Raw genomic sequence first — 19,682 nt, 5'->3', positions numbered from 1 at the left:
TCACTGTGGGCTCATCTGGCCTAAGTTAAATCAAGCGCTTTCCATGCTCAGAGCCTGCAGCCGCAGTGGAGTCCCTGAGGCCCAGGATTTCGGTAGAGAATTCTCCTTGCACTGAAAATTTTAGCATCCACATCTTGTCCTCTTTCTGAGCATCCCTTTTATACATGCTTCAGAGAATGTGCTTATCCCTTCTAAGAGGAGGCATAGCCTCTTGTTCTGGGTCTCCTGAAAGCCTGTGGTCCAGCCAAGGGCAGAAAATGCATCTTCTCCCAACACAGAGAATGGACTGTCTCCACTGTGGCTCTGATGCCTGCAAATTCATTTACTGCCAGACTTCTTGCCTGTGACAGTGAGACCAGCGCCCCATCACCAGCTCTAGGACCTGAGACTCTGAAACGACCTCCACGGTTGTACAGGGGAAGTTGTCTTCAGGCAGTAGCTGAAACAAAGTGACTGCTCAAAACTCAGTCTTGATGCAGGGTTTGTAGTCTGTTAAGAAGTAGAGTCCAGCGTTCACCCCATGATGCTTCCTAAGGCTGTTGGTGATGACCAGCTATCTTGTTTTTGGACTCGGCATCAGTCACTGCACTCTGCAGTGGTGGCTTGTGCTGAGCTGAAGAGGCTGACATGAAGAGAGTTGTACTACAGCGTGTTCATCTAATCTCTTACCTCTGTTGGCTCTGCTTTTCGAAGTGGACAGCTGCTCTGCCCTCCTGTTTCGTATAATGGAGTGTTCACGAGATGATTTTCTTTCTTCGCTAATTTAGTTCCTTGAATCACTCATGTGCTTGCAGAGGCTCTGCTGGTATTATCGGTTTTTATGTGATTAAGGCAGAAAACACTTGCCGCTCTCAGGGAATCATTCAGAAGGTCAGTTGGAATTCCTGAAACGATAGTTAACATGAGTAGGCCCTGGCTTTTTATTTTTTTTCTTTCCACTTCTCCAGAATGCCTTGTCCAAAATGCCGTTAAAGAATGATATGGATTTGGAGAGAACTATTAAAGCTGTGAGCCTGAACGATGCAATCTGCATTTTGTTCTTAATACGGGGGAAAAATCATAGTTGCTTGAAAACCTGAGTCTATTCAAATATTTTAAAAGCAAAATGGGCACATTAGAATCTAGCCTGTTTACATGTTGACAGAACTAGGGTAAGAATCATAGTAACTTATTTTCTCACGTGCTGCTTATCTTTGAAAAGTCTCGAGGATTTTGTAAACAGATGGATACACACCTTAAGTTGCCTAAGGATTTATTGCTCCCCTATTTGGAATTCTGAGTATATATCTCAGGGACATGTAGCATCTTATTTAGCCACCCCGAGTGATGGGACAGGGAGCAGATCTAAGTTTCTAGCTGAAACTTCTTGATGTCCCAATAGCATCTAAGGGCCACATGGAAAATGCTGGGAGGCCTTCAAACCAGAAGGCTCCAGGAAGAGTAACAGTAGCTACCTCATGGGTTCCTTGGAGGAGTTAAGGTTAAACTTGCTGAGGTTGAAAGGAGTGCTCAGGGAAATATTGGGTTAGCCATCAAGTTCGCTCAGGTTTTCCCGTAACATCTTTCGGAGTGACCTTTTTGGCCAGCCTAGTACCTGGTATCCAGTACGTGTTCACATCCCTGACACTGGGTCTGTGTGGTTCCTTGGTGCCATAAAGTCTAAGGGTTCCCAGTGGATGACCAGTCCAAGGCTCACCTGCCCAGGAACCCTGACACTGGGGTTAGTGTTGCATTCCCTGGCCACTTGGCAGCTTCTGGAGGAACCCTCAAGCCCGTGACTTGACCGACCTCCTCCATACCCTCTTGAGTCTGAACATGTCCATGCCGGCTTGCCAGATGTTCACTGTGATGCTAATCATGGTTTTCCTTTGTCTCCCAGTCTGAGTCCTTATTGTGAGGAAGCTTCAGAATTCAGGTGATTCTTCTTTACCTTCCTTGTCTCCCTCAACTTCTTTTCAAATCACGAAAGCACAGCACCTGGTATTCTGTGCTAAAACTTGTCCAGTAACCGCCTTTCCTCTTTGCAGGTACGAAACCAGCATTGGAGCCTTATTATGGAAAGTGTGGTCCCGTCTGACAAAGGAAATTATACCTGCGTGGTGGAGAACGATTACGGTTCCATCAACCATACGTACCACCTCGACGTTGTTGGTGAGTTTACTTCTCCCTGAGTGCCAGCCATGTGCCATCCTGCTGCAGCTTGACTCATGTGAAGTTGTGAAAGTAATCGTTGTTTCTCCCTGTATTTTCAGGAGAGTTGGTTTGTTTTCATTCTTTCTAAATACAGGCTGTCATCTGAGAAGGATGCTTCTGTCGTTTGACATGTGTTCTGTTTCCTGATTAGCTGAGTTGCATGTGTTTATTGTGGTCCCCTTGGCTCCCAAGCATCCTCTTGTGTGAAGTGCATGTGATGTGAAATGTGCTGATGTTCTGGAAGCTGAGATTTCTCTGGGGAAAAAAAAAAAAAAGTTAACATGTGTAGAGAATGGGTCCAGTTAGGCCATGGGGGAACATTGTTTTTGAAAGAAGGTCAACTGTATAATGCTGGCTGAAGAGTAAAGGAAAAGGTATTATAATGACTGAGCTTATAGCTGGTTGGAGGAAGGTTAACATCAAGGAGCCATTCAGTTCCATCAGAAGAAAGTTGTTAGACACCACAAGTTCAACATCCATTCCTAGAACCTATTTCTTCTGTGAAAAGAGAACTGTTTTAATGGGCTGATGGAATACTTTAAATGCTTAGACAATTAAGCTATTTTTAATGAAATCTCTTAAGACCACATAGCTTGTTGTCCTGGAAATTCAAATTTCTTCTCAAGTCTGATCTATTATGATGGGTTTTGTTGTAACTGATGAAGAAAGGGTGTTTTGCTGTGTTGTTAGAGGATTGATAAACTTACACCAAGGACGTGTCTTCTTGTTTTGTGATGATGGGTTGAGGTCTTTTCTTTTGTGGAAGCCGTCTTTTCTTGTTGCCATCTACCATGACTCTCAAAGTGGCCACTTGGCCTTGAGTCCTTGCTGTGGGGAACCTAATCAGTTTGCACATCTCCATATGCCAGGTTGCTCCTGCTAAGGTCTCAGGCTCAAAGCTTACCTTGGTTCAGTTTGCCTTGATGTGACCCTTTGTTACCCCACAAACTCATGCCCACCCACTGTGTATCCATAAACAAAGGCCTTCCTCCATCATTTCCTGGGCATGAGACCCTAGTATTACTTTACATGTGGGCATTTCTTCTCCTTCAATAAAATATCAACTCCTTGAGGAGAGAGACCCCGTAGATAAATATATACATTTTTTAATATTTTGGCCACGCTTTATGTATGGCATTCAAGATCTTAGTTCCTTAATCAGGGATCGAACCCACACCCCCTGCTTTGGCAGTGTGGAGTCTTAACCACTGGACCACCAGGGAAATTCCACCCCCACCCCGCCACCCATAGATATTTGAATTGCCCAAAGAGACATGAAGAAACCTTGCAAAAGTTTGGCTAACCAAATTACATAGATTTGGTTACTTGAAGTTTTAGCTTAATTGAAAATTAAATAGAAAACCATTTTAATTTTCTAGCAGGTTAAATTAAATTCTTAAGAAACCCTGCTTTAAAAAGTATGCTACAGTCTTTTTAAAATTTCCATTTGTGAGGATTCAGTGGAAAAAAAGTAACATTTTATTATTCAGAATCCTTAATGTGAAATTTGAAAGGATTTTGCATTTGGTGAATTCTATAGATATTCATAAAAGTCTGAGTTTTATACTCTCTTTTCTTACAGAGATATTTGTGGAATGTTTCTTAGTGGGAATCACTGTGTACAGGTATTTTACCAAAGAAACAAAGAGAAGTAACACCCAAATATCAGAAGAAAGTAGATAGCATTTATCTTGGCACTGATGTACCATAAGTCTGTTGATCAAAGAACATACAACTTGTATTTCACTTTGGGTCTGACTCATCCTGAATTTGACATGCAAGTGTTTCTATTTCAAGAAAGAAAGGTTTGGGGCTAAAAGTTCTAAATACTTAATTTTGAAAATAAGTAATTTATTATGGGAATAAAATCATCGTGCCGTAGCAGTCTTTGGGGATCCTGGCTTTGCAGAGGTCTACAAATTGTTCATTAAAATTGGTTGGGGCCATTCCAGGAATTAGGAGTCATATCTCGGCCACTTCAGCCACGGGGCTCTTGCTTATGTAGTAGGTTTTAGGTTGAGTTGTTATGTAAAACATTCAAAAGCCCCTCACCCCACCTCCCCTTTCAGCTTTCTGGCAGCTCATCTCTGTGAAGCCCTGAAATCTCTCTTAGCATTTAGGGTTGGATTTGAATTGGGCTGCTGAATAATGGAATTGTGCTGTCTAATGTTAATCCCCTGGCAATCAGTCTTGTTGAAAAGAGCGTATGATTCAGTGGTGTAATGTGGAGAGAGCGTAGAGTGTATGGAGTAATGCAGAGAAAGGCCTGATTATGTCACAAATTTGGGAGCTCGCCCAGCTAAACGTGGGCCAATAATGACACAATGCTGGTTGGGAATATCCATGAAAGCTCAAGCCCAATAATTTTCCAAGCCTTGAACCTTCTTTATAAATAGAAGCCAAAAGTCAGTGGCGTCTAAGACATTTTCAGGAAAGATGGAGGTGTGAAATACTCTCATTTTTGCTCAAAAACTCTAGTAATTGCTCTGAGAAGTGGTAATAAAATAAGAATTGAGTCAGCTGAAGGGTCTCAGGCAGACTTACAGGGCTGGCAGATGAATCGTTCTGAACATCTCGGCAAGTGGAAACAAAAAGGATTCAGGCCCAAAGGCTGAATTTCTGGTGGCCCGCAGGTCCAAGCTTAATATACTGCCGCTTCATAGCAGCCTCTCAGCTACATCTCCGATTCACAGAAGTTCAGAGACTCTTTCCCAGAGAAAGTGAAGTGCTGTCCCAGTGCACGTTCTCTGAGGCTTTATTTTTGTTGCTATGAGACATAGGGTTGCAGTTTAGATATGACGATGCATCAAACTGGGTGAGATCTTTTTATTGAAATTCTTCCATGGAAAGGCATTCCCATAAGCATTTTCATGTAGAAGCCGTGTAATTTAAGTGACATTCTTGTGTTCTGGAATTAAACAGCAAGCCATTGTTGTGTGTGAGGGAGATGCTTTGGTTTATGTGAGCCCTTTTAAGAACCTCGCTTGATCCTCATTAAAATTGACACCATTACTTTTCAGCCATTTACTTGCAAGGGAAAATTAGTGTGAAGCTCCACATCTCGGTAATTGTGCTGATAATAAAACGGGCTCTCTTTAAAAGACCTGGCTCCGGGAGTTGGCAAGTGTTTGCCATCGTTCATCTGCGAATGAGGCTGAAGTGCTGGGTCCTGCCCGGGGCCCTGCCACCAAGAAAGAAGCTGCAACCTGGGAGAAGTCATTTAATTTTTGGTCTCACCCTTCTTGTGTCTGAGAATGAAGGTGCCAAGACCCACTGATGTTAGATAAACGCAGCCTGGTGTTGTGAGCATAGCGGGTCTGTCCGCCCACACACTGGGGACCGAGCAACCTGGGACGAGTGACGTAGCTGCTCTGAGCCGCTCAGAGGTGATGCCTGCCTCATCCCTGTGTTGGGCTTTCAGTTTCCTGGGGGCTGTGGTAACACATCATAGCCTGGATGGCTTAGGTACACAAGATACACGCGTGCATGATCCGTCCTGTCCAGTCAGACTCTTTGGGACCCCATGGACAATAGCCCGCCAGGCTCCTCTGTCCATGGGATTCTCCAGGCAAGAATACTGGAGTGGGTTCCCATCTCCTCCTCCAGGGGATCTTCCTGACCCAGAGATCAAGCTCTGATACTTAAATGGTATTTAAATAAATCCTTGAGGGACTTCCCTGGCGGTCCAATGGTTAAGACTTCACCTTCCGATGCAGGGCATGAATATGTGGTCCCTGGTTGGGGAACTAAGATCCCACATGCCTTGCAGCCAAAACACCAAAACATAAAACAACAGAAGCCATGTTGTAACAAATTCAATGAATACTTTGAAAGAATAAAAAAAAGCTTAATAAATAATTGGAATGGCATCCTTTATATTTTCAGGGAATGTTGGGTGGTTAGAATAAGCCTGTGTGTGTGGTCAGTCACTCAGTCGTGTCTGATTCTTTGCAACCCCATCGACTGTAGACCATCAGGCTCCTCTGTCCATAGGATTCTCTAGGCAAGAACACTGGAGTGGGTCGCCATGCCTTCCTCCAGGGGATCTTCCTGACCCAGGGCTTGAACCTGTGTCTCCTGCATTGGCAGGTGGATTCTTTACCACTGAGCCACCTGGGAAGCCCCCAGATGGCTTAAAACAATAGGAATGTATTCTCTTGTAGATTCTGAAGTCAGGGTGTCCACAGGGTTGGTTCCTTCTGGAGACTCTGAGGATGAGTTCACCCATGTCTCTGTCCCAGCTTCTGGTGGCTGTGGGGGTCCTTGGTTTGTGGACACATCACCCCACTTCTGGCTCTGTCTTCCCATGGCCTTCCTTTCTGTGTTTTCTCAAATCTCCTTCTGCCTTTTCTCTCTTAAGGATGCCAGTCAATGCATTTGGGGCTCATCTTCAATCCATGGTGATCTCCTCTTGAGATCCTTAACTTAATCACAAAGACCTTATTTCCAAATAAGGTCACGGTCACAGATTCCTGGGGTTAAGATGTGGACTTATCTTTTCTGGGGCCACAGTTCAACCCAGTTTGGTGCTTTGAGAAATTTGTTGGCCTAACAGATGAAAACACCAGTGGGTACCTAGGTGGCTAGCAACAAATACTGCTTTCTTTTTTTGCCAAACCAGAAACTCCTTTGAGAATCAGAAGACATCCTAAATGGCTTTTATTGAATCAATCGGAAGTCTTATTGAACAAACTGGATCGCACGTTGGGACCGATGAAACTGGCCAATGGCTGGCAGTCACTTATCCTGCTGAGGTGTCCACCTTTGGTTAAAGGTGTTGTTGAGGCTGCCCCAGGAATGAGATAGTTGCTTGAACTTGCAGAAGAAGGTTGTAGAGTTTTGAGAGCTTTGAGTTCATCAAATTGGTCTCGTACTTCCACTTCCACCTCTCACCCCATTTTACTGTCGGGGAAATCCCAGTTCCAAGTGGGTAAGTCATTTTGCCAAGATCTCAAAGGAACTCCAGAGCTGGGTCTTCTCAAATCCTAGATTAATGCTGCCTGCACCCTCACTGATGTCTCTGTTTCAAGATTACTGTGGTGTAGGTCAGCAGCTGCTGCAGCCAGGCTCGAGAAAGGTGAACCCCATGTTCAGCTCTTTGTTGCCAAAACCCCCAAAAAGTGAGAGAGAGGGGGAGCAAGGGAAGTATTCAGAAGACCAGTTGCTCCTTCTTACTCATAAAGACCCTTTCTTTGGCTTTGATTTATGAGCTTTCTGTCCTTTTGCTGTCCAGTTTTGTATTCCCAGAGACCAGTGGGTAACTTGTGAGCTTTGCACCTGGCCTTGGGTATTTGGCAGGGGGGTTGGTAATGTGTAGCAGTGTTAGTCTCTCAGTCATGTTTGACTCTTTGCAACCCATGGACTGCAGTCCCCCAGGCTTCTCTGTCGGTGGAATTTCTGGGCAAGAATACTGGAGTGGGTTGCCATTCCCTTCTCTAGGGGATCTTCCAGGTCTCCTGCATTGCAGGCAGATTCTTTGCTATCTGAGCCACCAGGGAAACCCACAGACAGCAGAGGTGGGAACATGTCCTCTGGATTTGCAGAGGCCAGCCGTACCTCCTGTGAATCGGCTTTCCAGAGATTCGTCTTCCCCGGGCAAGAGCTGTAAGCAGCAGACAGTGTTGTGGTGGACGGCTGGGAGCCATTCAGGGGCCAGGTATCTCTTCTGGCTGTGAGGGAATCACTCAGTCCCCTTCACCAGGCCCGATGTGCTCAGTGGCAGATCACGATGGCGCTGTCCACCGGCCCGTGGCATCAATCTGCTGTAACTCAGCCTGAAAGCAGGAAGGAACCCATCGCAGTGGTGCCTGTCCCTCAGGTGTGTGTTGCGAAGGAATGAAGTCTTCCTTTGAACGCTGGCTGATAGGCCTGACTAAGGGGCTGGCACCTGGTGTGGAGCGCTTGGCAGCCTGTCCTCATGGGAGAAGTCATGTCAGTTGTTCATTGCTTGGGGCAGCCCCGTCCTAGGAAGACAAAGGACCCTGTGTGATCCCTGGGCCATAGGAAGGAGACTGGGACAAGTCAGAGCCCCTGAAACCACACTTCTGCAGGGCAGTGGGCCTTTCTTTTGGTGGCGAGAGGGGGCTACTGGAACAAAGTAGGCTTTAAGAAAAAAGAAGAAATGGTGTAGTTTGTTAATTAACTGGCTGGATCAGGCTTCCCTGATAGTTCAGTTGGTAAAGAATCCCCTTGCAATGCAGGAGACCCTGGTTTGATTCCTGGGTCCGGATGATCAGCTGGAGAAGGGATAGGCTACCCGCTGCAGTATTCTGGCCTGGAGAATTCCATGGTTTATACAGACCATGGGCCCGCAAAGAGTCAGACACGACTGAGTGACTTTCACTTTTTGGCTTATTACTGAGGCTCTCAAAATTAGGATCATTCCCAGCCACTTGCTCCTTACGAAAGACCCTTCTGTGTCCTGGCTTCCATCGCGCAGTGGCTCCTGGAGGCTGCTTTTGTATTTCTGTGTGATGAGGCAGCCACGGCACAGGCAGCATGAAACGACGCAACACTGTGTACTGGAGATTTAAATGCTCCTGACACCTGACTCTCGCCTTCCAGCTTACAGCTCTTGTGCATTTCCCTGGCACTTGCCAGCCCTCGGCTCCACAGAGCCCCTTGGGGTTCTTAACTTGAAGCATCTTGACCTAGAAGCTTCCTGGCCAGACCTCATTTGATTTTCCATATTCATGATTTTGCTGCCAATGAATTCTTTTCCATTTCTTGTTCTAAGTTTAAGACTTGGTGTTTCTCCTGATGCTGGTTTTGTGTGCCAGCTCAACGTTGTGAAATCTAGCTGGAGGGGGGCAGAAGGCCCCTCTATTGACGATGGATGAAGATGCCATGCCAGGGAATAGGTCACAGTGGTGCATTCCTAAGTGGGCCTGTTAACACTGACATGGAATCTTGGAGCTCAAGTGGGGATTGAGTAGGAAGCAAAGTCTCACTGTTTTTGTGGCTTCAGCAGCCAATTCCTCCTCCTCTTCCTAGCCTTGCTGTCACAGCAATGCTCAGGGGTCTCCACTCCTTGCTGGGTAGCACTTCTGGACGTTCTTGTGGGAATTTCGTGAGTGAGTGATTCAAATTCTGTTGCCTCCTCTGCTAGCTCTGTGGCCTTGAAAGTCATGGAACTTCTGAACCTCGGTTTTCTCATCTGTAAAATGGGGGTGATGATACACTTTTCCTATAGCATCATTGGGAAGGTGCAGTAGGTGGGTGGTGCTTTTAAATAATGGGACCCATGTGATTGCTAGCCCTATCATTAGGGGATCCCACACCTTCTTTCACAGCTCTAAGCTGAGACATGCACACTCAGCCCAGCCCTGGCTAAAGAAGTGATTGGTCCTCTCCTTTCCTTCAGGACAGAGATTTCAAAACTTCCTTCAGTAGCTACTGTTTAACGAGATTTCTGGTTGCTACAGAGTGGGTTTTCATAGCTATTTCATAACAGGTATTCCAGGGGTAAAAGCTGGCCAGTGGGTGTTTTTAGCCCCGGATATACTGACCAGCAGAAAGTGCTTCCTGCAGGACTAACACCAAGTCGAGGTGACTCCTTCCAGGCACTGAGAGCAGGTGGTACCCATGGCTGCCAGCTCCTGGGGTTGGAGCAGGGACATGCTGGCCAGGATGGGACATGTTAGAACTTTGCCATATCAGCATATTTGCCATGTTCTCTGCAACCCATCAGTTGCCCTCTGCCCCAGAGTTGAAGAAGGAAGCATTATTGATTGTTTTTTATTCTGGCAGGGGGCCTGGGTGAGAGGTGGCTGGGGAGAGGGCTAATATTTGATCTCCTGTCTGTTCTTTGGCATTGAGTCTATGATGTGGGCAAAGAGGATGTAGACGTGTTAAAGATAAGTGTATGACTTACAGCATTTTGTAAGAGGGTCTCTTTACCATAGCTGGAAATGATTCAGGTGGGGGCAGAGGGCAGAGAGAAAGCTTGCTGCTATCGGAGTGTGGGCAAGTAAGCATGGCATGAAGATGTAAATTCATCAGTGGCGGTCAGGGTGCCTAGTAATTGAACTAGGACTCAGCAAGATTTTGATCAGTATGTGCTGAGTTGAAATAATAAGAAACAGTCGGAGTTACTTATGTTTGAGGGTTTGTGATTCTTAACATTACGTGTGTGCATGCCTGCATGCCCAGTTGTGTCCAACTCTTTGCGACCCCGTGGACTGTAGCCCACCAGACTCCTGTGTCCATGGAATTGTCCCGGCAAGAATACTGAACTGCAAATTCTAATGTAAGGAATCTTCCTAGTTTCTCTCTAAGCTCACACAGCTTCAATTACCGATCACCTTTTTAAACAAAAGACCTCTGTTGGGTTGTATTATGCCTATTCTCATTGAGATGAATGTGGAAACACCAACAAATCCTTCCCCTTTGAAACAGTAGTTCTACCAGAATGCATTTATGAATTCCCCCACCCTTAGAGCACCCCGTTGTTGCAAACGGGTCTTGTGTTTGGTTTCTTTTCATAGTCAGAGGAAGCTAGGGCAGAAAGGACCTATCGTAATAAGGATGTGCTCCCAACTTCAAGAGCAGGTTTGAATTGGAAAGGTGGCATCTTGAGTTACCGACACTGTCTTTCACCATAAGGAGATCAGATGCAGGTGGGAAGTGGAGAAGAAAAGGCTGAAGGGAGGGTGTTAGTGTTTCTGTGGGGAAGTTTTTCTGTTCCTCCTCCTGAGAAGAGAGAGATGTGGCGTTAAGAACATCATTGCCTTGGTCTGGAGGGAAAGATCATTGCACAGGGGTCATGTCTATTGATTGTATAGTAATGATTAATCCTCTATCTGTGGGGCATCTGGTGCTTGGCCTAGAGGGTGTTTGGGACAGTCGGTTGAATGGAACATGTGCTTTGGCCTCTTGGGGCTGACAGGTCAGGTCACAGTGCAAACCCCCCCCAAACTGCCACAGTGAGGTGATAAAATAGAAATGGAGCTTCCTGGATCTTGACAGAACTCCTTTTTCTTTCTCTCAGAGACTCCCACATAGAGAATTCTCTCAAACAAAGCCTACAGGAATTCTGTCCATCCCAAATCAGTGTGCAAATCACAGGTCAGAAGGTGCCCCAGACATAGTCTCTATCGTCTCCACATGAAAGTGCTGTTTTTACAGATAAGCATTGGATATTGTTTTGGAGGAATCTTTTTGGAAGTTGTGCTTTACTTAGAAAAGGAATTCCTCACTTTGTTTGGTTCAGTATACATTCTGGACTAAAACTGAAAGATGAAGGATTTAGTCCTTTAAATTTTTACGTTTTGGCCAAACGAAACAAAACCACCTTGAGTGTGAACTATTACTGAGTGATCGGTGGGCAGTGGGCAGGGCTGGCCTGAGGTCTCTCATCTGGCTTGGATGGTGAAAAGAGAAGAATTCAGATTGGAGCCTTTTGTGATCTGGGTGACTATTTTGAAGCTTCTCTTTAGATGCTGCTGCTTATGAGCAAGGAACTATTCTCTAGAATCACTTTTATTTTCAGGGCCTGAGTTTGCCTCTAAAAAAACAAATGAGGTTTTAATGTCAAACTTCTCCTGTGGTTTGTTACCAAAGGGAGGCATTTCTTGTTTGCTCAGATGGGCTGAAAGCTTTTGCTTCTGCTTGAACAGCCCCAGGAGTCAGGCATCTGAGATGAGCATGATAGGTTTTTCTGGACTTCCTCTTGAAATCAGGTTTTTTAATGGTGAAAGTTGATAAAACCATCAACATTATTACTGGGGACATCTTTCCATGTCTGTGCATAGCTTTTTGCTTCAGTCTTTCTAGTGGTCTGTATATTGTCTGTTGTGGACATAATTGATCTAATCGTCCCCTTTTGCTGAGTATTTAGCTTATGTTCATCTTTTGCTTTCCAGTTACAAGAGAGGCTCCACTGACAAACTTTGCTCACATCTGTTTGTTGGCCACCTGGGTTATTATTTTCCTAGGGCCTATTTCTAGACATAGATTCACTGGATCTTTTTGGATACCAACATCTTCATCCTAAACAGCTTCATTCTGAGCACTGCTGTCTTTGGGGACTCCCCCATGGTTTGGTTTTTCTTTCTTTCTTTCTTTCTTTTTTTTTTTTAGCTTTTTTGTAAATCATTTTGGGGGAAAAAAATCTAAATCAGAGTTCCACCTGTGTAATAAGAAAGTATATTTTGGTCCTGGATTTAAACATTTCCAACATCCTCTTCCCATGAAGGGAAGCCAGCTCTGCAGACAGCAGCTGATAACCTTGTATTCCTGAAAGATGTTGCATGGGCTCTAGCAAGTGGTGGGGTGCTGAGGCTCAGTGATGGAGCTCCCCAGCATGACTGTGCTCAGCTGTGTTTACCCCAGCTCCTCAGGAGGGAGACTGACGTCTGAGTTTTGCATCAGCCTGAAAACTAAGCACAATACAGGCAGGGGACCTTGTGCCTGGTGAGAGGAAAGCCTTCATTTAGTTAACTGGACAAGATAAACATGCTTAACTAATCGAGAAGGCGGCTTTTCCAGGATCCCTGGGACTAGATCTCACCCTGAGATTGCCACCTCTGCCATGTTTCTTTAAAAAAAAATTTTAAGGTAAAATACACACAACATAAAGTGTGCCATTTCAGCCGTTTCTGAGGATACAGCGGCATTAGATATAGTCGTTACTGTACCGCTCTCCATCTTTTTCATCGTCCCAAAGCCTTTTCACAAAAGAAAGGGCATGTTTGAACCTAAAATTGGCATACCTTTGTGGCCGCCAAAGCAGTTTCACATCCAGTTTAACTTTTTGAAGACACAGAGATCAGGGTATCATAAACATTTGGGGTGTAAATAGCACATGTCCCTGCTCCCGTAATTTGCCCGAGAAGACTTAAATTGACACCCAGCTGGTAGAAGCCACTCAACTCGAAGCCAAATAATACCGTCTATGACATTAATTAGGGAAGGCACCATGCCTCCGCCTGCTTTGGGCTTCCCAGTGCATCCAGCCTCGGCCAGCGCTTCACCCTGCGTCTCCACCTCATCGAGCAAGCACAAAGGAATTAGTGGTGTTTTGCTTCTAGCATTTCACATAGCGCAGCCTCCCTAAGTCAGTGAGGAACCTCAGTGCTGGGGAGAACATTTTGACTTTTCCCAAACCAGCTTGCTCCCCAGACTTTGCTCTCTCTGCAGAGACACACGTATGTTTTGGAGGAAGTTGGCTCCCCAGGCCACTTCGTCTAGAACCCCCAGGATCAGATATCCAAGCAGGAGGAAGATGAGGCTACATGTAGAATGGAAAGGGAGCAGCGAACTAGTCACCTTCCACCAAGGTGCATTTTTCCTTTTTTTTAAAAAGTAATTTCTGGTACTTAGCATCCCCCAGTCCTTTCTGGAAGATGACAAGCAAAATCCTGGCTACAGATGCACTGACTATTTCTGAGAGAGCAGCACTCCTTCTCATCCTATGTCCTAAACGTCCCTTTTCCTCCAGATTCCTTTTTGGTTCTGACCTCCTTTCGTGCCAGTCTCTAGATGCCGGAGGAAGCTTAGGGAAAAGAAAACCCAGAACCTAGTTAGATGTAGCCTGGCTGGTTAGAGGGCATTCAGCAGAGTCTTGACAAGGCAATGAACTCATTCTACTAATTGTAATTCGCGTGAGGTCTTTAGCAGGTTCTTGGGCTCCTCAGACATCAGAGGCTTTTGATCGGCTCTCCTAATAACCAGGCCTCATGCTAACTGGTTTAGTGCGTGTTTTTTTTTTTGTTGGTGTTGTTTTGGTTTTTTCTTTTTTACGCAACAAAAGCCACCACCGCCTACTCTTGAGAAAAAAAGCGAGGCTAGGCTTTAGGAGCAAGAATTCTCAGTTGTTTTCACATGTCCTCCAAATTGCAGAATGTTCTTTCCCTATTCAGCCCCTTGGAGTTGCTAAGAAACTGCCATTTCAGAGGAGGGGTAATTCAATTTTGATTTTAATTTAAAGACAGGGCAGGCAGGGTTCTTCACGTTCCTGAAATGAATGGGTGCCCGAGAAGGAGGAGGCTCACTCTTTCCAGATCGTTCCTGGGTACGCACCGTGATTGGAATCTCTTGGTGTTTTGCTGCCAGAGAGTGTGGCTTTGAAACAGTTCTTTGTGGCAAGCACTGCTGAACTTTGTGGAGAAATACTTAGAAGACCAGTGTGTGCTGGGAAACCGGCGACTCCGGGCTTGATTAATTTATAGGTGTAATTTAAGAAGCTGGTTCTCCTCCTGATCCTGGGGATGTGTATTTACGGAGCCCATGGACAGGAGGCCTCTCTGCCCAGTGGACGTTTTTTATGGCCTTTGCTATGTTAGAGCAAAAGTTGCAGATCTCTTACGAGCAAACATGTTATTATGTCCAGAGGAGGGACGGGCATGTTATAAAGTTTCAAATGGTCAATTAACAAAGATTTATTCTTTGTCACTCAGGTATTTTCTCTCTCTCCTTCTCAATAATTACTCCTTGGAATGAAACAGGCTATTTTCTTCCTGCAGCCTTGGTCCCAGCTCCAGAGTAGGATTTGAGAGAGCCTGTCTCAAAATTGAGACTCTTAGCAGCTGGGCCTTCTGCTTTGGTAAAGTCGACTCTTTTGGAGTACTTGACAAAGGGAGAATCCGGGGGGGAGAATGTGTTTTTTAAAGTACTCCAGGCTGTGCTTACTACACGTTTATTTGGTGGAACCTCATTCCAGCAAGGCAGCCAACTGTCCCATCGGCCGCAGCCGCACCCTTTGGACTGCCTTCCATTCTGTCTAAATTTGGAGTTTATGCAGGGACCTCAGGATCTCTACTGTAAGGGTGCTCATCTTCCTTCCGGCCCATGCACTGTACATCAGCAACCTGCTGAACTCAGAATATGTATTTTTAAACATTTCAGTAAAAACACAGATATGAGATGCCTGTTGGCTTTTCTGTACACATATATCGCTCCCCTTATAAAGAGCAAAATCTGGTTTCTATAATATCTGTGCGTTAAACATGCTGCCTAAAAGGAAATCCTTCCTGGTAGAGGAGATATGACTTCTGTGATTACAGAACAGGAGATGGGCCAGCTCTAGGTTTAATTCTCTCATCCAGAGAGAATTCACTGACTGATTCTTTTTATGGGCTTCCTTGGTGGCTTAGTGGTAAAGAATTCCGTCTGCCAATGCGGGACATGTGGGATTGATCCCTGGTCCAGGCAGGTCCCTGGGAGGAGGAAATGGCAACCCGCTCCACTATTCTTGCCTGGGAAATCCCATGGACAGAGGAGCCTGGCGGACCACACAGTCCATGGGGTTGCAAAGAGTCGGACACGATTTAGCAACTGAACAACAACAAATTCTTTTTGTATCAGCTTGCTGCCCCCCTCAAGAGTTGTAGACCCAAGGGCATTGGTGTACCCCCAGGGCTGAGGAGAGCATGTTTGCTCTTGGAGGGGCTTCATGCCCATTGTCCTGGCCCTGGCCTTGTCCCGCTTTCCTAGTGCCTGCTGGCCTGGGCCTTAGAGGGACTGCCCGCTTCCTGGGGCTGCCCCCTAACCTGCTCTTCTACCTGCCATCTGCACCCCATGCTCACCCCAGTTTTTCAGAAGTTAGAACAGGAGTCCAGGCACTGTCATCCTCTCACTAGTGATCCCCGTTCTTGGGGGTCTGATGGACTCAAGGGAAGAGTGGTTGCTGAAGGATCTGAGAAAGGGGAACGCCGTTCTTGGCAGAGCCTGGCATCCTGGGATCTCTTCCAAGATGCCTCAGGCCTCATTCTCCGACTTGTTTAAGGGCAGAGAATAAGGTTGCAAAGGAAATCAAAGCCTGATGTGCAGAAACGAAACATGAGGCCTACTGACTTTTTAAAAACATTTTAAATAACGTTCTCTAAGGTTTCATTTTATACTGAAGGCAGCTGTAATAAGTTTTGGAAGGCGGTGTAAGGTTTCGATTACAGAGCGATCCAGCTTGCAGTTTTTGTACCCAAAGTGAGAAAGGGCCGAGGGGGAGAGGGGGTGGCTCAGAGGTTATTTTGTATAAGGTGAGAAAATTTGAAAGGATGAATTCACCACTGTAAGCAGTAACGTTTGGTATGCTGTAATTTGCAAATGCAATAACATGAAACCATTGCGAAGATGGTGCTTTTTTTTTTTTTCTTTTTTTGGGTGAACATAGTCCAGATAGCAATGGAATAACTTAATAACTGGAGCAGAGCAGCACGTTGACCACAAGTAAAACAAGACTGCAGCTCCATCGTGGGCCCTGCCAGTGTTGCCCCAGTGATGAAGTTCTCTGCTGAAGGCTGGCGCAGACCAGGGCTGCCGTGCCGTATGAAAGCCCTCATTGTTCACGGCATCATTATTTGGTATTACATGCACAATGTTTGCTTGTGAAACGATTTATGAGAAACAAGCATGTTCAGAAAGGGGACTTGGTGAAATTCAGTTGATCTGGCTTATGACATTTAAGATTTTATAGTACCTTTGTTTCTAAGAATAAATATTTAGGTCCACTGTAAATATTTATCTTTTGAACACGCAAACACACGAACGCAAAACTGGAAAACTGAGCCAGAGAAGGAACTGATACCTAACATTCACTTCTCTGCGGGAAGGAGTAAAGTGCCTCAGTATTTGATAGGTGCAAAGGAGCCTGTTTTGTGAGCTCAGCCGGCAGTGTCCAGCCCGCGGGACCAGTGCCCCTTGGGCTGTTAAGTCTCTTAGGAGGAGGCCTGGTGGGGAGAGTGTGTGTGGACTTAACTCTATTCTTTTCACGTGCATGGGGTGAGCTGGGGTTGAACCAAAGCACTGTCCCTGCTGGCTTCTGGCAGGTCCCCGCTGCATCCACCTGGCCATCAGGCCTGACCAGGAGGCTCACAGTGGCCCATCACTGGGATGGCGTCTTAGCCAAGCAGTGAGTGTTTCTAGTGATGCTTGAAAGGATTCCAGCTTTGAGATTTTCTGCCCTCATGACTAGGAGCCTCGACTTCTGGGGTCTTTTGCTTAGCCCATGTGGGTGAAACCATGGCAAATGAATGCCTTCTTTGGGCTCTGCAACCCTATCTTTTTAATGTAAAAATAAAGGTGTTTGTGAATTGATGGAAGATTCTAGAATGAAATGTGCTAAAGAGTAACTGCTAGCACTTTTTCTTTTCTTTTTTAAGTTTTTAAAGGCCAGCCACAGGCTTACGCAGTAAAATCAATTTGCACATGGTCTGGCTCCTGTCCAACAAATTCCACTAAATGACATTTTAATCTGAAAGCCCCATATAGAAAGGCTTAGATAGCTGTCGTTCTAATTTGCTTTTTCCAGTGTGATGCTTGGGGATGCTCAGGTGTGGTATGGAGACATCTTTGGTTTATCGGGCTGGTTGGGATGTCCTCATTTCCCTTGGTGATGTTTTAGGCTGGAGGTTAAAGGCAGCTGTACCCACAGTGTGGGGAGGGATACAGGAGCAGGCACGTGTAGGTAGGTGGGCATGGGGTGATATTTGTGCCTGGACTCTCTTTCTGTGTGACTCCTGACCGAGCTGCAGTGGAGGGAGGCTCTGGTCCGTTTGTGATTACGTGGACTATCTTTGTGGACAAGATCGTGCAGCAGGCTGGTCTGTTACTTGATTCTTGAGGAACCTTATGTAGTTTTTCCTGCATCTTGATGCGGTTGCCTCTGCAGGGTTTCTGTAAAGACCACCCCTGAACTGGAAAGTTTCCCTGGAGAGACGCAGACAAGCGAGGGTGGAAAGTAATTGCTGGCTTACCCACTGTGGGGCCTCCTTGAAGACGGTCTGAGACGGTGCCAGGATTTGTGAACCAGTGTTGCTTTGTGTTTCTTTTGATGCCACATCTGAATAAGCTGAGGAGCGTTGGCCTGTGCATCTAGCTGGGACGCACAGCGACCCGTAGTACTTACCGGGGAGGTGAATGGGGCGTGGGACAAAGAATGACCAAATGGAGTGAATTCCACAGCAAAGGGATGAAACCAGTTGTTCCTTACTTTTGGCTTTAGATTTTAGTTTATTTTCTTTTCAAAACAAGGGCTGTAAATCTTCCCCAGAGCATCTTAGAAAGGTGCGGGGAGACACTGCCTACAGGTGCCATTTTGGAATTCAGGGTGACCTCAAAAGTTAGTCCCTGAGATGTTAAGCTGATGATCAAGGTGAGTTTCTGAAATGGTCCCAAATGGAATAAGTGAAGAGACACTCTTTCCCTCACCATTTGTCTTTTAGATCCTCAAAATAAAATCTTCTTCCTGTTCATTAGGTGGTCATGGACAACAATGACTCGAGAATGTAGTAAGTTCTTTTCTCAGCTCTCTAAATAAGTACTCTTTTTACAAGGGTCGTGCTCCAGCCGTCTCCTTTGAAGTCATTTTTTGTTATGCATCGGGCCATGGTGTTATTTCAAAGAGTCAGCCAGCAGACTCGAGGCCTTTTTGGCTTGAGTTCACTAGCAGCCTTCTGGACAACACGACTTATTTGTTCATCTCTCCGTGTCCCGTCCCCGCTCCCCCTTCTTTCTGTGTCTCCACCAGAGCGATCACCACACCGGCCCATCCTCCAAGCTGGGCTGCCAGCAAATGCCTCCACTGTGGTTGGAGGCGATGTGGAGTTTGTCTGCAAAGTGTACAGCGATGCCCAGCCCCATATCCAGTGGATCAAACATGTGGAAAAGAACGGCAGTAAATATGGGCCCGACGGGCTGCCCTATCTCAAGGTTCTGAAGGTGAGCAAGTTCTGAATCCAAAGATACCCACAACTGGGCTTCCCCTGATGAGTTTGGCCGCAGGTTCATTGATTTCCTTTTGAATTTGAGAGAAGATGACTCTCGTATGTGTTCAGCACAGAGTGCGTTTGAGAATTAGCAGATCATTAGGCTTGCTAATAAAATCTCAGAAGGGAGCCGTGGGGCAGTGGGAGGACTGCTACAGTTGGAGTCAGAAGAGTTGAGCTGTTTATCAGCCCAGAGATCTTAGATGAGATGCTTAGGCTTAACTGCACATCTATAAAAGTGGGGATCGTGATAGTATCTCCCCCACAGGGCGCTGTGCAGATCAATGGATTGGAGTAGCTGGAAAGAGCGTTATAAACTCAAGGTGCTGTAGCAACGTTTATTGTTCCACTGATGTTTTCTCTTAATATGATGTTAGGATCAGATTTTAGTAGCCACGTTTTAGAAACAATTTAGATTTTCCTTTTAAAAGAAATCCCATAACCTTTGAAGTTCTTTCACACGTGGTTTAGATGATAAACTTGAGAAGGTATTTCTGTACATGTGAAATGTAGAACAGGGAAGCCTTCTTTCCCCATGTAGTTCTTCTTTGGTTCCTTGCAAGAGCTAGTTTTAATAGCACCAGCCTCTTTATTTTTTAGATCTGTCTTGCTCTTCAAGATGGTGATAGCGACCGGTAGCTGAGTCTGCACAAATACTTCTGAGCACACTGCCTGACATGTCTCCCACATTGAGTTGCTCATAGGGAATGTCCTTAAGAAGAACAGGCTTCCAGTAGAACCATAGGTAGCTTAGCTCAGAACATTAAACCGCCAAAGTGTGCTTTC

The 19,682-nt window shown here is 45.7% G+C and overlaps 1 protein-coding gene across 3 annotated transcripts in view; it reads left to right on the top strand.

The window, feature by feature from the left end:
* FGFR2 (fibroblast growth factor receptor 2) overlaps positions 1 to 19,682 on the top strand; it is a 105,202-nt gene that overhangs the window by 49,387 nt on the left and 36,133 nt on the right. For all 3 annotated transcript variants that reach the window (XM_068961791.1, XM_068961793.1, XM_068961792.1), the window contains 2 exons: positions 2,028 to 2,151; positions 18,659 to 18,849. In XM_068961791.1, the coding sequence (XP_068817892.1) occupies positions 2,028 to 2,151; positions 18,659 to 18,849 (315 nt within the window). The remainder of the gene's footprint in view (positions 1 to 2,027; positions 2,152 to 18,658; positions 18,850 to 19,682) is intronic.

This window comes from Capricornis sumatraensis, chromosome 23 (genome assembly GCF_032405125.1).
Source record: "Capricornis sumatraensis isolate serow.1 chromosome 23, serow.2, whole genome shotgun sequence".
NCBI classification, from domain to species: domain Eukaryota; kingdom Metazoa; phylum Chordata; class Mammalia; order Artiodactyla; family Bovidae; genus Capricornis; species Capricornis sumatraensis.
The sequence above is the reverse complement of the archived record's forward strand: the minus strand, read 5'-3'. Positions and strand labels throughout refer to the sequence as shown.